Source organism: Mauremys reevesii, linkage group 7, assembly GCF_016161935.1.
Source record: "Mauremys reevesii isolate NIE-2019 linkage group 7, ASM1616193v1, whole genome shotgun sequence".
Lineage (NCBI taxonomy): Eukaryota > Metazoa > Chordata > Testudines > Geoemydidae > Mauremys > Mauremys reevesii.
In genome coordinates, this window is record NC_052629.1 from 83497216 (window position 1) to 83516992 (window position 19777).

The following is a 19777-nucleotide window of genomic DNA, read 5'->3' on the forward strand; positions in this document are numbered from 1 at the left end:
CCCAGCTGGTGCAATCCCGCGGGCGGCCCCGGCGTGGGGGCAGCAGGCCCCAGCTCCCCCATCCTGCTTGGGTCCCGCAGGAGAACGAATGGGGCTGGGCTGCCGATGCCTCCGCTGCGGGATTGCACCAGCCGGGCAGCCAGCCCAGACACGACTGGCTAGGGGCTGGGCACAGCGTGCGCGCTGCTGGGTCCCTGCAGCAGGCCCGGGCTCGGGGGGTTCTGGCCCGGGCGCCAAAGCCGCAGCCGCTGAGCGCCACGTGCTTGGCCGCTTCCTCCCCCCGCGGCAGTGGGAGCTGCAGCAGCGGCTGCTCCCGAGTCCTGCTGCCCAGGTGGGGAGAACAGCCGCCGCCTGGCCCCGCGGGCCGCCCCCCTACTCTCCCTTCAGGTACCGAGTCCTGCCTGCTCGGGGCCAGGCCAGACTCACACTCACCCCGGCCCCGCACTCCCCTGCGTCTCCTGGGCATGGCATGCTTGGCAAGAGGCGGGGATTTGGGGAGGGAGCCAATGGGGGAAGGAGGGGGCAGAGTCAGGGCGGGGGAGGGCGCGAGCCCTTCTGGGCTCCGGAGCCTTTGCTTGTTTGTCCAGTGTCCCGACCTAACATTGGTCGGGACGCGGGACAAACAAGCAAATATCGGGACAGTCCCGATAAAATCGGGACGTCTGGTCACCCTAACTGGCTTTGCCTCAGGGCGTTCTGTGCTTCTAGGCGGTTAGTGTTTGCCTCAGAGGTTTTCTGTGACCCTCAATGTAGCCTCTCTCCCATCCTAGAGGCAAGGGTTACAGCTTACTGAGTCACCTTCGTCATCAGCCAGTCAACCCTCTTCTTGGTTAAGAACGCTCTTTAGTTCCTGTCTTTCTTCTCAAGGGAGTGTGTGTGGGGGAAACCCAGGCCTGCCCTCTTCTTTGGGTTCCAGCCCAGGGATCCTAATTGGCAGCAGAAACAGGTAGTTTTCCTATACTACAGCCCTTCCCTGGGCTACTTCCCCAAATGGCCCCTTCTAGCACCCTCCTTGGTACCTGACCATGCTTGTTCTCCCGGGTCTTTTATTTCTCCCAGTCTTCCCACCACATACCTTCCTACTTCCAGTTCCTAGCAGCTGGCCTCTCTGAAGGGGCTTCTTTTTAAACTAGTCCCAGATGGTTCTAATCAGGCTTCAGGTGATCTGATTAGCCTGTTTCCTTTGATTGCTTCTAATCAGTTCTTAATTGGTTCCAGGTGTCTTATGGAGTCTGCCTTAATTGCTTCTAGCACCTTCCTGACTGCTCTGGGGTAGTCCCTGCCTTGGTCACTCAGGAAAAAGAAAACTATTCATTCAGTGTCCAGTGTCTTTTACCAGGTCTGCACCCAACCGATGCAAGTCAAGTGTTAGAACTGACTATTACACAACCATTTATGTAATAATGACCATCTTTAAAAGTGCAGTGTCACTGCAATGCTCTTCTCTCCAATTCATTTAGTTGCAAGAATAGAAATATTTACCATATTCACCAAAGCGAAGGGACTCCCATTGCTGCCATTCCACAATGCTGCTGACTGCACGCACACCAGCATAGATTAGCAGCATCCCTAAGGTTGCATCCAGCAAGAAGTTTATAAGGTACCTGGAAGGAGGGAGAAGTACAGAAGAGAAAAAACGATGAGCATGGGTTTTTCCCTTGGAGTTAGGGGGCATCATATTGCTGCAACTGACGAAGGGTAAATTTGCTTGCCTCTCTGAAAGGCCAGCATCACTATGAGATTTTAAAAACTTGAAGAGTTACTTATTTGCCTCCGTTTCTTATCCGAGATTTTAAACAGTTTTAGAACTGCTGCACTACTTAGTGTTTGTCCTTCCAGTTAAATGTCAAATGAAGTTCCATGTATTTTTGTGTATAAACTCCAATTTGCATTTTATGCCCTCAAGTTAAAACCAACTTCATCTTCCACTCTCATTTCACTATTTGGAAAGACTTCATTTAAGTGGAAGCAGCAAAGAGTCCTGTGGCACCTTATAGACTAACAGACGTTTTGCAGCATGAGCTTTCGTGGGTGAATACCCACTTCTTCGGATGCAAGCAGTAGAAATTTCCAGGGGCAGGTGTGTATATATAAGCAAGCAAGAAGCAAGCTAGAGATAACGAGGTTAGATCAATCAGGGAGGATGGGGCCCTGTTCCAGCAGCTGAGGTGTGAAAACCAAGGGAGGAGAAACTGGTTCTGTAATTGGCAAGCCATTCACAGTCTTTGATGGCCAGTGGAGTCCTGTTGGTTTCTTTCTTGGGTTTGTCTTGCAGTACTGGCCATCACATACAGTCCCCAGCTCAAACCCCTCCAACGCATCATCAGGGATCTACAACCCATCTTGGACAATGATCCCACACTTTCACAGGCCTTGGGTGGCAGGCCAGTCCTCGCCCACAGACAACCTGCCAACCTGAAGCATATTCTCACCAACAACTGCACACCGCACCATAGTAACTCTAGCTCAGGGACCAACCCATGCAACAAACCTCGATGCCAACTCTGCCCACATATCTACACCAGCAACACCATCACAGGACCTAACCAGATCAGCCACACCATCACCGGTTCATTCACCTGCACCTCCACCAATGTAATATATGCCATCATATGCCAGCAATGCCCCTCTGCTATGTACATCGGCCAAACTGGACAGTCTCTAAGGAAAAGGATAAATGGACACAAATCAGACATTAGGAATGGCAATATACAAAAACCTGTAGGAGAACACTTCAACCTCCCTGGCCACACAATAGCAGATTTTAAGGTGGCCATCTTACAACAAAAAAACTTTAGGACCAGACTCCAAAGAGAAACTGCTGAGCTCCAGTTCATCTGCAAATTTAACACCATCAGTTTAGGACTAAACAAAGACTGTGAATGGCTTGCCAATTACAGAACCAGTTTCTCCTCCCTTGGTTTTCACACCTCAGCTGCTGGAACAGGGCCCCATCCTCCCTGATTGATCTAACCTCGTTATCTCTAGCTTGCTTCTTGCTTGCTTATATATACACACCTGCCCCTGGAAATTTCCACTGCTTGCATCCGAAGAAGTGGGTATTCACCCACGAAAGCTCATGCTGCAAAACGTCTGTTAGTCTATAAGGTGCCACAGGACTCTTTGCTGCTTCTACAGAACCAGACTAACACGGCTACCCCTCTGATACTTCATTTAAGTGGAGCCTGAGAACAAAATTTTATTTTAAAAACACCTTGTTTCTTATATTGCTTGGAAAACAGCTCAGAGTGAAAAAAATCACACTCATTCCAATCATGGAAAATACTGACTCACTGCATGTGGATGTTATAGGAAGGCACAGCTCTTACATATGTGAGATGCTGAAGCTATCAGTTTTTCTACTGAAAAGTAATGCTTGTAGACCCAGCTATGAACAGCCCGGTGCTGAATACAATATATGTATGGTGTAATAACTATAGAATACAAATTTAAAGTAATTCCACCAAACGTTAGACTGGACTGATTTAATTCCACCAAGTCAATTACAGTAACTCCTCACTTAAAATCGTCCCAGTTAAGGTTGTTTCGTTGTTACCTTGCTATAGGGAATGTGCTCCTTTAAAGTTGTGCAATGCTCCCTTCTAATGTCATTTGGCAGCCGCCTGTTTTGTCCACTGCTTGCAGGAAGAGCAGCCCCTTGCAGCTAGCTGGTGGAGACTTGGAACCAGGTGGACTGGCAGCCCCCATATCAGCTCCCTGCTCCCCTAAGCTCCTTGTGCAGCAGCTGCCAGCAGGCTAGCAATTGCAGCTATCCCTCCCCACACTGCCATGTGCTGCTCCTGCTCTCTGCCTTGGAGCTGCTTCCCAAGCCTCCTCCTTGCTGTGAGAGGGGTGGGGACTAATATGAAGGTGTCCCCCTCCGCCCTGCTCCTACACCCCACTTACCCCTTCTCCATATAGAGCAGGGTGGGGACACAGACTGAAAGAGACAGAGAAAGCCTGGGGCAGCAGCTGCTGTCTCAACTTCCTGATTCACTTAAAAAGACAATGCATTTAAGAGTGGGTCAGCTTATTTAAAGGGGCAGTGTGCATTTCTCTCTCTCCCCCACACACAAGGTGTGTCTGTCTCTGTCTGCTATGCTATCTCCCCTCCCCTCCATTCCTGCTGCCTTGTAGAGGCTACATTAACAACATGTTAACCCTTGAGGGCTCAGCAGAGTGCTAGTTCATCATTTAGCACAGGGGTTCTCAAACTGGGGGTCGGGACCCCTCAGGGGGTCACAAGGTTATTACATGGGGGGTTCGCGAGCTGTCAGCCTCCACCCCAAACCCTGCTTTGCCTCCAGCATTTATAATGGTTAAATATATTAAAAAAGTATTTTTAATTTATAGGGGGGGTTGCTATGTGAAAGGGGTCACCAGTACAAAAGTTTGAGAACCACTGATTTAGCAGCAAGGCATTCCCTGGAAAATACCCCACCCTCTTCCACCCTTTAACTTCACCACCTCAACGAAGCTTCACAATCATCATAGCTGTGAACAGTATTAAATTGTTTAAAACGTAGAGTGAATGAGAGAGTGTGTGTATTTATTTTTTTTTGTCTGGTGAAAAAAAATTTCCCTGGAACATAACCCCCTTCCCCCCCACTTACATTAATTCTTATGGGGAAATTGGATTAGCTTAACATTGTTTCACTTAAAGTCGCATTTTTCAGGAACATAACTACAACGCTAAGTGAGGAGTTACTGTACTGTATATAGCCATTCTGAATATTGTAATTGTACGCATCTTCAGAAAAAGACTGTCTAAAACCCCTTCTCTTTTTAATATATATACACACTATTTCAACAGTTATATAGTTGCTACTCTACTGTTAAGTTGTTTTTAAAAAAAACTTTTGGCTGTACACACCAAAAGCTAAAGCGATTATTATGGAATGTAAGTGAATCATGAGTTATATCTTCACCCAAATGTCACCAAAACATCTTGTAAGTCAATGTATTTCATTTGCTAATCACTCTTGGCTGAACAAGGTAACAGCTCAGGTGCTACCAGTGACATGACATTAAACTGTTCTTTTAAAGGCCACATTGGGTTGAAAATTTTTAACATGAATACTTGAAGCCAGTCAGGTGTCTTTATGGTAACTCTTTGTACTGCTACCTGGGATTCTTGCTTCCATGTGGATGGTGTGCCCAAGTACAAAGGGTGACAACATTGTCTGTTTTACTTGCACATTTGCAGCAGGAAAACTGGTGTCTCAGAGAAAGCTATTGGCACTCTCTAGTGATTGGAAGAAAAGGGCTGTGGTGGTGAAATGGGTATTATTAAAAAGAGGAGGTGTAAAGCGATAAAATGGTAGTCTCCCAAACTGAGCCTCAACACCAGTTGTGGGATTCAGAAGAGGCTCAGCAAAAGTATAAAAAGAAACCAAAACTTCTGTTGACATGCCATGTTGCGCCCAAGTCTTAGACACACAGCTTTTTGTGCAGAATTGGTATTTCCATAATCATTTTTTTAAAATGTTAACACAAGTCTGCTTCAAAATTATGATTAAGAGGACCATATAATCAATTTTTAAGTGTTTAGGAAAGGAACCAACAAGCAACACAAGTATCCCTAACACAAACCATTTTATTCCAGACCACAAGAGGTCACTGCAGTCTGAAGAGTGAGAAAATATCAAGTAGGCTATATTATAGTGCAGTTGCTTGCTCCTTTCTAATTGTTTAGGTTACAGTCCTCCTTATCTTAAGGTATTTAAAACCTGCCCATAAGGTTTGTTCAGAGTTTTTAATTTGCAGCTCCCTGAATTCTGAGTACAAATTTCTTGATGCCTTTTTGCACTCCCAAAAGGTAAAAATGACTCATTTTAGGTGGACAGCCTAATGTGACAAGGTTCTGGCTCTGCCTCTTGCATTCCCACAAGATTAGGAGCTACAACTACACTGAAGTTTATTTCATGATACTAGTCTATTTAGAAGACTTTTTAAAATTAAACCCCTGTGTAATTATTTGATAAAAATACAATGGCCTTCTACTAATAATGTCTTGATTTGCTGTAGATCATTTCAAATCATCATTTCAAATCATCATTTCAAATCAACTGAGAACAGCCCACTGAACATGAGCTCAGAAGCTTCTAAGCAAGCAGTGTCCTTTGGGGCAATGTGTGGAACCAACCCTCTAGCTGGGATTCAAGAGTGTAAAATGCAGGTCCAAAATTATATGCTGTTAAAAGTGGTTTTACAGCACCCATTACCGGAAGAGTTTAGCATGTAAGCTGTCAGGCAGGAGCCCCTTTCAAGAAAAACCCGAAACTATCCTCCATTTGCTTCTGTAGCTGCTAGTAAAGACTCAGGAGCTCAAAATTGACTCAAAGACATAAATCTTCAGAGTTGACATAATGGAATTAAGTACTTACATACATAGTCACAATGCTCAGAGCATCAGATTGCAAAATTAATATTTTCTGTATTAGCCTCCTACATGCTGAGCAACATTTTTCAGCATTAACAGTGAAAGTAACACTGCATTAGCAAACAAGCATTTTAGAAAACAGACAGGAAAGCCATTATAAAATATCCTCGGACACCACTCTGACTTAATATTCATGCCTGACTAGATTAATGTAAGATTTCTGGAGTGTCTATGCATGATACTTATTGGAATCATAGTAGATTTTCTTAGCTCTCTAGGATTCCCTACCTCCCTGCCCCCGGTCAACAGCCTTGTGTTACAATCTTTCCTTCTGTTAGGATGTGTTTTTTGATGATTAAGGTTAAGATTTTGTCACGGTTATTTTTAGTAAAAGTCACAGACAGGTCGTGGGCAATAAACAAGAATTAATAGAAGCCCACAACCTGTCCCTGAGGTTTGTTAAAGTCACCGAATCCATGACCTCCATGACTAAATTGTATCCTTATTAATGATGCAAGAGAGGAGGGGACTGGTTGGGGGGGGGGGGAGGGGTGATGCTTCCTTGGAGATACAAGGTGCTTTCTCCCCTCAATCCAAGGTGTCAGGACACTCAATTGCCTCTCAATGATTCCCAGTTCATACTGACAAGGAAGTGATACCAGAATTCTGATCCTCCATTAGTTATTTTTAAAATGTGAGCTTTCAAAAGCCCCTCATTTAGCCTCAAAATAGTTTCTCAGATTCTTTTTCCAATCATCAACCCCCAATCAAATTGTCAATGAATCTCAGAAAAGACTTTTCCTAAAGGGTAGTTTACTCAAATTCACAGCACTCACAGTGAACAAGGGTCCTCTTCAGTTAGGTCTGATAAATACACATTTGCAAAGTGTATGAACAACATCCCTATGGCTTGTTTGGACGTATCTAAAAACCTGTATAAAATAGAAAGGATTGGATTTTGAAAAGTACTTACATTAAACAATCAAAATATAGTAGAACCTTGCTAATTCATACTAATAAGTCAGAACCCAGTACTAATTATGGAATTTTTCAAATTATCGAGTCATAACATTCATTTCTGACAAAGTGCAGTTTTAAATTTTGTACTTTCTAATGTACTTGTTCTGAATAATCCAGTTCTTTATAACATGAAACTTCACTATCACCACCTTCTGTTATAATTTAAACAGTGGGGAGAGGCTGCTAGTATTTTGTGTGGATTACAGAATAGTATTACAGTAACATTAAAGAGTTTAATAGCATTTTATAAACAAATATAGCACATAGTCTTGCTAGAAAGATTTCTATCTTTTATTTATGCATTTATAGCAGGTTTGTGGCAGAGCGAGGAATACAATTCAGATCACCTGGCCATTAGTTCTGCACTTTAACAGCTGGATAATGATCCCTTCATCAAAAGTCTAGTTTATTAAAAAGCTGATGTTGATATTTTAGCCTGGAAGTAAATGGCAACACTGAATGTCAATTAATTTACAATATCTTCCATTGTTGTATGCAGTGTTGTTGTAGCCATGTTGATCCCAGGATATTAGAGAGCCAAGACGGATGAGATAATATCTTTTATTGAACCAACTTCTGATGAGAGTGCCAACCTTTCGAGTTTACACAGAGCTCTTCCCCCTGAAAAGGTAACTTGAAGAACAAGGAATTTCTTTTGCTCACTATTTCATTCAGCAGCAGTTCTTGCCCCCTATTATTTTAAATAAAATGTAATCCAACGGAAGCTTTGTAACGAAGACAGTGTTTGTTTCTATATAGTACTTGTACAGGATGCTTGTGTTGCTGTTACTTTCTCATCCCCCTCAAGCAAGGAGTCAGCAGCACAGGCAGGAGCGCAAAATAAAAACATGCTCAACTGCCTTCTAATACTTGCACTTTCCTCCCATCCCCACCCCACCACCTCCAAATAAAGCAAACAGACTGGCCATTAATAGTGAGACACAAGGTGGGTAAAATAATATCTTTTATTGGACTAACTTCTTTTGGTGATAGATAAGCTTTCAAGCTTACACAGAGCTCTTCTTCCTCGAAAGCTTGTCTCTTCCACCAACAGAAGTTGGTTGAATAAAAGATAATTACCTCATCCACCTTGTCTCAATTAAATTACAATGTAAGTTATACATCAAATATTACTGCCAAGTAGCAAACTAATTTAGAAAAAAGATCCCTTGCCACTATGGCAAGTTTTAAAAATACGAGTCCTTTACACTAGGTGCAGACTCTGTCTGTGAGTCCAGATCAAGAACATTCTCTTTTCTTCTGCACAAAATTAGAGGAGCCAGTACACATTTTATTCGTATCACTAAGTCTGGGAAACATCTATCAAAACAGTGCATCTGGATGAGCTCTGTTCTCTACTTTTGTTACTTAATATTTTTCTCCTTCGCTTTCATTTTTATTGTTTCCTTTGTTGGCTTTTTTGCATTAATTCAAAAATTTCTCCTTTTTACAGACCAACACAGTGTTCTTGCTCTGTATTCTTGTCCCCTAGCTCTATTCTCTCATCTTCAGCACCAGATGCAGGGAGTTGAGCGTGGGAAATGAGAAAACAGCAAGTTACGTACCTCATCAGCACCAACAAGTATCACACACATCAGCCTGGAAGTTTAGGAAGCAGACGTTGTGTTTTAAAAATAGAAAACTACTTGTTATGGGGCATCTACTACGAATTTCAGCTCCAGATTAATTTCTAATGTGTGGGAGGCAAAGAGTTTTAGTTTTTCAATGACAAAGTTTAGGACTGGTCACTGGAAGCAACAATTTTAAATGCTGAAGCTCATTGCAATTCCGAATTACTAGAACAATGGCACCTGATTCACATCAGCCTCAGCTGATACCAAACATTAAGGGAGATCAAGCTTACTTCATTATGAGATAGAAACATCAGAAGATCCAATGAACACTAGGTTAATCAGGTCTCAAAGCCATAGTTTTCAGCCAGTAAGGCATAAACAGACTAACTGCCACTTTTTTGCCGCTTCCTATCTTTTGTATGATCTTGGCAAGCAGCAGAACAGGTGGGAAGTCATATAGGAAAGATGTTGCCAAGCTTCGTGAGAGGTCACTCACCATCTCACATGGTGCACAAAGACTGTGTCTGTGGGTACATTCACACTGCAATGAAGATATGAGATTGCAGCTTGTACAGGCCCACCCGAGATTGATGTATCTAGATCAAAGCTAAGGGGCATAGCTGCTTGGATATGTACCCAGTCCTTGTACTCAGGAGGCTAGCCCCTGCTGCTGTCCCTGCTTCCGCCCTTGCTTCCATGACTACACTGCTATTGTTGTTCAAGCTACCTTTGATCTAGCTAGACTGAAGCTAGCTCAGGATGGAATCACACCTCCCAGCTGCAGAGAAGACATACTGTGCATCTCTTTTGGCCTCTCCAATCCAGCCTAGCTTCTTTCGTGCCCAGACTGGGCTGTGGGGGAACTGTATTCTCCCCGCAGAACTGGCCAAGCTCCCCAATGAGACACTTGACTGGAGGGAGAGGGGTGAAGCAGGAGGCCAAGATCTTTCCTGTTGCCAATGGTTTTCCCTAAGCCTAACTTATCTTCTGATGCCTGCAAGGACAACAGCTGATGCAAATGCCTCCCAAGAAGCAGCAGCAGCACTAACAGGACAGTCTTCCCAAAGGCAAATGCAACCCCAAGACACTGCCGGAAACTAGATGGTCAAGTTATTGAGCCAAAAAATTATTCAGAAATTTTAAATACAAAGTTGAAAGTTCTCTCAGAAAAGCTCTGCAGCAGAGAGATCCGGCTGGGACACTTGTCACTGTGGAGACAGATAAAACTGAAGGGAGCTTCAATGGACACAACATTCCCCTGCTGCCACTGAATGACAGATCTGGTTCTGTCCCCAAGCTGTAAGCAGGCTGAAGGAGCATACTCATGTATATGGTGACCTTTGCACAATGAAGACTGATAGATAAGGAGGGGAAATTAAATATAAGGAATGCACTACATTTTCAGAAGGGAAGTCACGATCCTTTGGATGCAGGTTCCACCAGGTATAAGTTATTTACTGAAGTCAAACTATTCTCATGCTGCTTGATGGAGAAGACCAGACTGGCTTTTTTCAACCATAACTCATATGAAGTTTGCTTTAAGTCAGTATTCCATAGGCAACCAAATAATGAGTTCAAACTCTACAAAACCGTTCTCTAGGATCATATGATGAAACAAATAGCATATAAAATAGAGAATTTATTACCAACTTAAACACCTGAACAGCTGCATGTTGATCATTGGATCAGACACTGAAGTTACACAAGATAATATTAACATCTTCAAATTAAATTTCATGCTCACACAAGAGCTGAGAATTCCAGTTACATGTAATGAAGCTAGAAAATTTACTCTTAAACAGGAGCAAGGAATTTACTTTCAATCAGTGTCAACTTCTTTCATGAAGATCAGCTAGTGTCCCTAAATTGGCCAATCTTGGTGCTCATTTTAGATAGTTTTGTCTGGCATATGCTAAAAATTAAAAACGACACTAGGTAGTATATGTATTCAGAATGGTTGGGCCACATTTTTAAGCTTGGGTGCCAAACAATATCTGGGACCTAATTTTTAAAGGTGTAACCTTAGCTGTTCTCAAACAGCAGTTGTTTCTGCTCAGTACCACTGAAAAGCCAGGTCCAGATACTTATTTAGATTTCAATTTACAAAAAGGTACCTTTAAAATAGCAGTTCTATTTAGGTGCCTTTTGGCACCCAAGTTTGAAAATTTGTCCTGTAATTTGAGATCCCATTTACTTTTGAATGACTTAGTATTTTTCCTGATATTTTTGTTGTTCAATTTCAGTTTAAAGTCTTTTCTTTAAGAAATATGAGACATTTCAATAAATGAAAAAATAGATGACAGAGGCAAGACATTTTGGGGGTAATCTGAATAGTGTTTATATGAACCCGCACATCACAAAGAGAAGAAATAGTAGAGGAAGCAATAGTGGATGGGAACCTGGGAGGCAGTGACCATGAGATTGTCGAGTTCAGGATCCTGACACAAGGAAGAAAGGAGAGCAGTAGAACAGAGACCCTGGACTTCAGAAAAGCAGACTTCGACTCCCTCAGGGAACTGATGGGCAAGGTCCCCTGGGAGAATAACATGACGGGGAAAGGAGTCGAGGAAAGCTGGCTGTATTTTAAAGAATCCTTATTGAGGTTGCAGGAACAAACCATCCCGATGTGTAGGAAGAAAAGTAAATATGGCAGGCATAAGAACATAAGAAAGGCCGTACCGGGTCAGACCAAAGGTCCATCTAGCCCAGTATCTGTCTACCGACAGTGGCCAATGCCAGGTGCCCCAGAGGGAGTGAATCTAACAAGTGATCTCTCTCCTGCCATCCATCTCCATCCTCTGACGAACAGAGGCTAGGGACACCATTCTTACCCATTCTGGCTAATAGCCATTTATGGACTTAGCCACCATGAATTTATCCAGTCCCCTTTTAAACATTGTTATAGTCCTAGCCTTCACAACCTCCTCAGGTAAGGAGTTCCACAAGCTGACTGTGCGCTGCGTGAAGAAGAACTTCCTTTTCTTTGTTTTAAACCTGCTGCCTATTAATTTCATTTGGTGACCCCTAGTTCTTGTATTATGGGAATAAGTAAATAACTTGTCCTTATCCACTTTCTCAACATCACTCATGATTTTATATACCTCTATCATGTCCCCCCTTAGTCTTCTCTTTTCCAAGCTGAAGAGTCCTAGCCTCTTTAATCTTTCCTCGTATGGGACCCTCTCTAAACCCCTAATCATTTTAGTTGCTCTTTTCTGAACCTTTTCTAGTGCTAGAATATCTTTTTTGGAGGTGAGGAGACCACATCTGTACACAGTATTTGAGATGTGGGCATACCATGGATTTATATAAGGGCAATAATATATTCGCAGTCTTATTCTCTATCCCCTTTTTAATGATTCCTAACATCCTGTTTGCTTTTTTGACCGCCTCTACACACTGCGTGGACATCTTCAGAGAACTATCCACGATGACGCCAAGATCTTTTTCCTGACTCGTTGTAGCTAAATTAGCCCCCATCATGTTGTATGTATAGTTGGGGTTATTTTTTCCAAATGTGCATTACTTTACATTTATCCACATTAAATTTCATTTGCCATTTTGTTGCCCAATCACTTAATTTTGTGAGATCTTTTTGAAGTTCTTCACAATCTGCTTTGGTCTTAACTATCTTGAGAAGTTTAGTATCATCTGCAAACTTGGCCACCTCACTGTTTACCCCTTTCTCCAGATCATTTATGAATAAATTGAATAGGATTGGTCCGAGGACTGACCCTTGGGGAACACCACTAGTTACCCCTCTCCATTCTGAGAATTTACCATTAATTCCTACCCTTTGTTCCCTGTCCTTTAACCAGTTCTCAGTCCATGAAAGGACCTTCCCTTTTATCCCATGACAGCTTAATTTACGTAAGAGCCTTTGGTGAGGGACCTTGTCAAAGGCTTTCTGGAAATCCAAGTACACTATGTCCACCGGATCTCCCTTGTCCATATGTTTGTTGACCCCTTCAAAGAATTCTAATAGATTAGTAAGACACGATTTCCCTTTACAGAAACCATGTTGACTACTGCTCAAGAGTTTATGTTTATCTATGTGTCTGACAATTTTATTCTTTACTATTGTTTCAACTAATTTGCCCGGTACCGATGTTAGACTTACCGGTCTGTAATTGCCGGGATCACCCCTAGAGCCCTTTTTAAATATTGGCATTACATTAGCTAACTTCCAGTCACTGGGTACCGAAGCCGATTTAAAGGACAGGTTACAAACCTTAGTTAATAGTTCCGGAACTTCATATTTGAGTTCTTTCAGAACTTTTGGGTGAATGCCATCTGGTCCCGGTGACTTGTTAATGTTGAGTTTATCAATTAATTCCAAAACCTCCTCTAGTGACACTTCAATCTGTGACAGTTCCTCAGATTTGTCACCTACAAAAGCCAGCTCAGGTTTGGGAATCTCCCTAACATCCTCAGCCGTGAAGACTGAAGCAAAGAATCCATTTACTTTCTCCGCAATGACTTTATCGTCTTTAAGCGCTCCTTTTGTATTTTGATCATCAAGGGGCCCCACTGGTTGTTTAGCAGGCTTCCTGCTTCTGATGTACTTAAAAAACATTTTATTACCACCTTTGGAGTTTTTGGCTAGCCGTTCTTCAAACTCCTCTTTGGCTTTTCTTATTACACTCTTGCACTTAAGTTGGCAGTGTTTGTGCTCCTTTCTATTTGCCTCACTAGGATTTGACTTCCACTTTTTAAAGGAAATCTTTTTATCTCTCACTGCTTCTTTTACATGGTTAAGCCAAGCCACGGTGGCTCTTTTTTTAGTTCTTTTACTGTTTTTCTTAATTTGGGGTATACATTGCAGTTGGGCCTCTATTATGGTGTCTTTAAAAAAGGGCCCATGCAACTTGCAGGGATTTCACTTTAGTCACTGTACCTTTTAACTTTTGTCTAACTAACCCCCTCATTTTTGTATAGTTCCCCCTTTTGAAATTAAATGCCACAGTGTTGGGCAGTTGTGTTCTTCCCACCACAGGGATGTTGAATGCTATTGTATTATGGTCACTATTTCCAAGCTGTCCTGCTATAGTTACCTCTTGGACTAGCTCCTGCGCTCCATTCAGGATTAAATCTAGAGTTGCCTCTCCCCTTGTGGGTTCCCGTACCAGCTGCTCCATGAAGCAGTCATTTAAAGTATCGAGAAATTTTATCTCTGCATTTCGTCCTGAAGTGAAATGTTCCCAGTCAATATGGGGATAATTGAAATCCCCCACTATTATTGTGTTCTTAATTTTGATAGCCTCTCTAATTTCCCTTAGCATTTCATCATCACTATTACTGTCCTGGTCAGGTGGTCGATAATAGATCCCTAATGTTATATTTTTACTAGAGCATGTAATTTCTATCCATAGAGACTCTATGGAACATGTGGATTCGCTTACGATTTTTACTTCATTTGAATCTACACTTTCTTTCACATATAGTGCCACTCCTCCCCCTGCACGACCTGTTCTGTCCTTCCGATATATTTTGTACCCCGGAATGATTGTGTCCCATTGGTTGCTCTCAGTCCACCAGGTTTCTGTGATGCCTATTATATCTATATCCTCCTTTATCACAAGGCACTCTAGTTCACCCATCTTATTATTTTAGACTTTTGGCATTTGTGTACAAGCACTTTAAAAACTTGTCCCTGTTTATTAGCCTGCCTTTTTCTGATGTGCCAGATTCTTTTTTATGTGACTGTTTATCATCTGATCCGGCCCTTACATTATACTTTTCAGTCCTCTGCTCCTGACTATAACCTGGAGATTCTCTATCATCAGACTCTCCCCTAAGAGAAGTCTGTGTCCAATCCACACGCTCCTCTGCAGCAGTCGGCTTTCCCCCCATCTCCTAGTTTAAAAACTGCTCTACAACCTTTTTAATGTTTAGTGTCAGCAGTCTGGTTCCACTTTGGTTTAGGTGGAGCCCATCTCTCCTGTATAGGCTCCTCCCATCCCAGAAGTTTCCCCAGTTCCTAATGAACGTGAACCCCTCCTCTCTACACCATCGTCTCATCCACGCATTGAGACTCTGAAGCTCTGCCTGCCTACCTGGCCCTGCGCGTGGAACTGGGAGCATTTCTGAAAATGCCACCAGAGGTCCTGGATTTCAGTCTCTTCCCTAGCAGCCTAAATTTGGCTTCCAGGACATCTCTCCTACCCTTCCCTATGTCATTGGTACCTACATGTACCACGACCACCGGCTCCTCCCCAGCACTACACATAAGTCTATCTAGATGCCTCGAGAGATCCGCAACCTTCGCACCAGGCAGGCAAGTCACCATACGGTTCTCCCGGTCATCACAGACCCAGCTATCTACATTTCTAATAATCGAATCTCCCATTACTAACACCTGCCTTTTCCTAGAAACTGGAGTTCCCTCCCCCGGAAAGGTAACCTCAGTGCGAGAGGCAACCCCAACACCATCTGGAAGGAGGGTCCCAACTATGGGAAGGTTTCCCTCTGCTCCCATTGACTGCTCTGCTTCCCTGGATCTTTCATCCTCCTCAACAGCACAGGAGCTGTCTGAGCAGAGGTGGGACAATTCTACAGTGTCCCGGAAAGCCTCATCATCATACCTCTCTGCCTCTCTTAGCTCCTCCAGTTCCGCCACCCTGGCCTCCAAAGTCCGTACATGGTCTCTGAGGGCCAGGAGCTCCTTGCACCGACTGCACACATACGCCACCCGCCCACAGGGCAGGTAATCATACATGCTACACTCAGTGCAATAAACTGGATAGCCCCCACCCTGCTGCTGGGCTTCTGCCTGCATTGTCTCCTAGTTAATGTAAGGGTGGTTTAAAGAAAGAGGTTTTGAATGTAGTTTGGTTTATAGGTTTTAGGATTTTAGGGGGGCGACCAGCTTGGCTTAACAGTGAAATCCTTGCTCGTCTTAAACACACAAAAACAGCTTACAAGAAGTGGAAGATTGGACAAATAACCAGGGAGGAGTATAAAAGTATTGTTCAGGCATGCAGGAGTGAAATTAGGAAGGCCAAATCACACTTGGAGTTGCAGCTAGCTGGAGATGTTAGGAGTAACAAGAAGGGTTTTTTCAGGTATGTTAGCAACAAGAAGAAAGTCAAGGAAAGTGTGGGCCCCTTGCTGAATGAGGGAGGGAACCTAGTGACAGAGGATGTGGAGAAAGCTAGTGTACTCAATGCTTTTTTTACCTCTGTCTTCACAGACAAGGTCAGCTCCTAGACAGCTGCACTCTGCAGCACGGTATGGGGAGGAGGTGACCAGCTCTCTGTGGAGAAAGTAGTAGATCGGGACTATTTAGAAAAGCTGGATGAGCACAAGTCCATGGGGCCGGATGCGCTGCATCCAAGGGTGCTAAAGGAGTTGGCCGATGAGATTGCAGAGCCATTGGCTATTATCTTTGAAAAATCATGGCGATCGGGGGAGGTCCCGGATGACTGGAAAAAAGCTAACGTAGTGCCCATCTTTAAAAAAGGGAAGAAAGAAGATCCAGGGAACTACAGGCCAGTCAATCTCACCTCAGTCCCTGGAAAAATCATGGAATGGGTCCTCAAGGAATCAATTCTGAACCACTTAAAGGAGGGGAAAGTGATTAGGAACAGTCAGCATGGATTCCCCAAGGGCAAATCATGCCTGACTAACCTGATTGCCTTCTATGATGAGATAACCGGCTCTGTGGATGAGGGGAAAGCAGTGGATGTGCTATTTCTGGACTTTAGCAAAGCTTTTGATACAGTCTCCCACAATATTCTTGCCAGCAAGTTAAAGAAGTACGGGCTGGATGAATGGACGGTAAGGTGGATAGAAAACTGGCTAGATGGTTGGGCTCAGCGGGTAGTGATCAATGGTTCAATGTCTAGTTGGCAGCCGGTATCAAGTGGAGTGCCCCAAGGGTCGGTGCTGGGGCCAGTTTTGTTCAATATCTTCATTAACGATCTGGAGGATGGTGTGGACTGCACCCTTAGCAAGTTTGCAGATCACACTAAACTGGGAGGAGTGGTTGATACGCTGGAGGGTAGGGATAGGATACAGAGGGACCTAGACAAATTAGAGGATTGGGCCAAAAGAAATATGATGAGGTTCAACAAGGACAAGTGCAGAGTCCTGCACTTAGGACGGAAGAATCCCATGCACTGCTACAGACTAGGGACCGAATGGCTGGGCAGCAGTTCTGCAGAAAAGGACCTAGGGGTTACGGTGGACGAAAAGCTGAATATGAGTCAACAGTGTGCCCTTGTTGCCAAGAAGGCTAATGGCATTTTGGGTTGTATAAGTAGGGGCATTTCCAGCAGATCGCGGGATGTGATCATTCCCCTCTATTCAGCACTGGTGAGGCCTCATTTGGAGTACTGTGTCCAGTTTTGGGCCCCACACTACAAGAAGGATGTGGATAAATTGGAGAGAGTCCAGCAGAGGGCAACAAAAATGATTAGGGGGCTGGAGCACATGACTTATGAGGAGAGGCTGAGGGAACTGGGATTGTTTAGCCTGCAGAAGAGAAGAATGAGGGGGGATTTGATAGCTGCTTTCAACTACCTGAAAGGGGGTTCCAAAGAGGCTGGATCTAGACTGTTCTCAGTGGTAGAAGATGACAGAACAAGGAGTAATGGTCTCAAGTTGCAGAGGGGGAGGTTTAGGTTAGACATTAGGAAAAACTTTTTCACTAGTAGGGTGGTGAAGAACTGGAATGGGTTACCTAGGGAGGTGGTGGAATCTCCTTCCTCAGAGGTTTTTAAGGTCAGGCTTGACAAAGCCCTGGCTGGGATGATTTAGTTGGGTTTGGTCCTGCTTTGAGCAGGGGGTTGGACTAGATGACCTCCTGAGGTCCCTTCCAACCCTGAGATTCTATGATTCTATGATCAGCTAAGATTCCAAGTTTACCGATCTTTGACAAGAAATTCTGCTTTTCAACATTACGGGCCAAATTCTGCCTTCAATTAAATACATGGATCCCAAAGCCTCAGGAGGGATCTTCACAGGCAAATTTTAGGGAAGATTTAGTTCAGTGTACAGAAAAGGTAGTAAAACAGCTGCTTTAAAAAGGATACCTCAAGCTTTCACAGAATTTTTTTTTGAATCTTTAGCATTTAGAGTAAGGTTTCTAAAGGTGTATGTAGTAAGACAGAATGAACAAGAAAAACATACAGTAAAATAATGACTGTACATTTCTCATATATTCCCTTGAGTCTAACTATTAAAGTGCTTTCACATATTATACATTACATGCAAGTGATTATTCTTTCATTTTCCATGAGCTGAACATCTAGGATATAAAAAACATTCTAGGAACTATTAATAATTAAAGACTTACCATATCCTCCAAGGACGTCTTTCATGCTTTGGTTCTCTGAAGCGTTTTACTGAAAGAAAATTAAAGACAATCGGTGATTCCCAATGTAACAAAAATATATAAATTAAGAAGTAGATCAGCATATGAAGGTGTAATATTCAATACTATAAATTAAGTTCTTTATTTGGAAACATGCTTCAAACTCTTAGGGACGGCCACGTGAAGAGCAATTGGTTCACAGAGGATAGGTACATCAATGGCTATTATCCAAAATGGTCAGGTATGCAACCTCATGCGCTGCGTGGCCTAAACATTTGACTGCCAGAATCTGGGATTGGACAACAGGGAATGGATCACTCAATAATTGCCCTGTTCTGTTTATTCCCTTTGAAGCATCTGGAACCGTCCACTGTAAAACGACAGGATATGAGCTAGAAAGACCATTGGTCTGACCCAGAATGGCTATTCTTATGTTCTAAGCAACTAACTTCTTTTTTCAGTTGAAAAGTTCTCTCTATTTTGATAATCAACTATTATAGATTTTTGTTTATTATGTGCAATTACTTATTTTCATCATCCTGGTGTCCTTAGCTGTTATGGTCATTCATTCAGCAAATAATAATCCTGGAATGGCTGGTTCAGGAAAATGCAAAACTTAATGCAGTTGATTTCTTCTGCCCCTTGCTACTTTGAAATAATAAGTAAATGTATGCAGTATAAAGCATAGCTGTGCAGAACAAAGTATTTAGACTGACAAGACTAGAAACTGAAAATATAAGAATTAGTATAATTTACAAGGCAAAGGCTGTCTACTCCTTGCTTGACGAAGTGTACTACTTTTATGGCTGGATAGTTTTGATGATCTTTGCGTAGCTTGCGTTACTCAAAATTTAAGCAAAAAGCAAAATGTTCTTTCACATCAGACAAGTCCAACACAGAGAGCATTTAGTGCCATTTACTGCCTACTTACAAAAAGTCAAGTATTGAGTGCTGCCAATTATACAAGCCTACAAAAATAAACACTAAGATAAATTGTTCACCCATTCCACCATGTATTGCAATCAATAAGTGATCTTCTGTTGTAACCTTGAGTTACTAATTTGTTATGAGTGTCTAGATCAGTGTTTCTAGAAGGCGGCCATCAGGGGCATTTCTTGCAACCACAGTCTCCTGGGCAGTGATGAGGGCGCAAAGCAGTGGTCCCTCTCCCAGGGCCACCAGCAGAGGTTGGACCCTTCCTCCCCCACCTCCCCACAAGACACATATGCTGGAGGAGCAGGCAGCTAGTGAGTTCCCCACCTTCCTGGGGACGGCAGAGTTGGGCTCCAGCCCTGGAGTGGCGGGCAGCAGGCTCTGGCCATGGAGCTGCAACCCCTGGCTGAGGAGCTCACCCCCCCACCCATCGCCGTTGGCCCCTGCCAGCCCACCATGCATTCCCCCGCCCCCTACTTCCCCCCTACCGACCTTCGCATCCAAGGCTTAATTTGTCCCCAGGCTTGCCATGACTAAGTCAGTCTGCTGCCA

At 43.4% G+C, this 19777-nt stretch overlaps 1 protein-coding gene across 1 annotated transcript in view; it reads right to left on the minus strand.

The window, feature by feature from the left end:
• The window catches only part of LOC120368814 (musculoskeletal embryonic nuclear protein 1-like), a 105051-nt gene that overhangs the window by 35594 nt on the left and 49680 nt on the right, over positions 1-19777 (minus strand). Inside the window, exons 2-4 of the mRNA XM_039481401.1 lie at positions 18275-18323; positions 7219-7314; positions 1483-1604 (exon numbers count right to left, since the gene is read on the minus strand). Coding sequence (XP_039337335.1) covers positions 1483-1604; positions 7219-7314; positions 18275-18323 — 267 coding nt within the window. The remainder of the gene's footprint in view (positions 1-1482; positions 1605-7218; positions 7315-18274; positions 18324-19777) is intronic.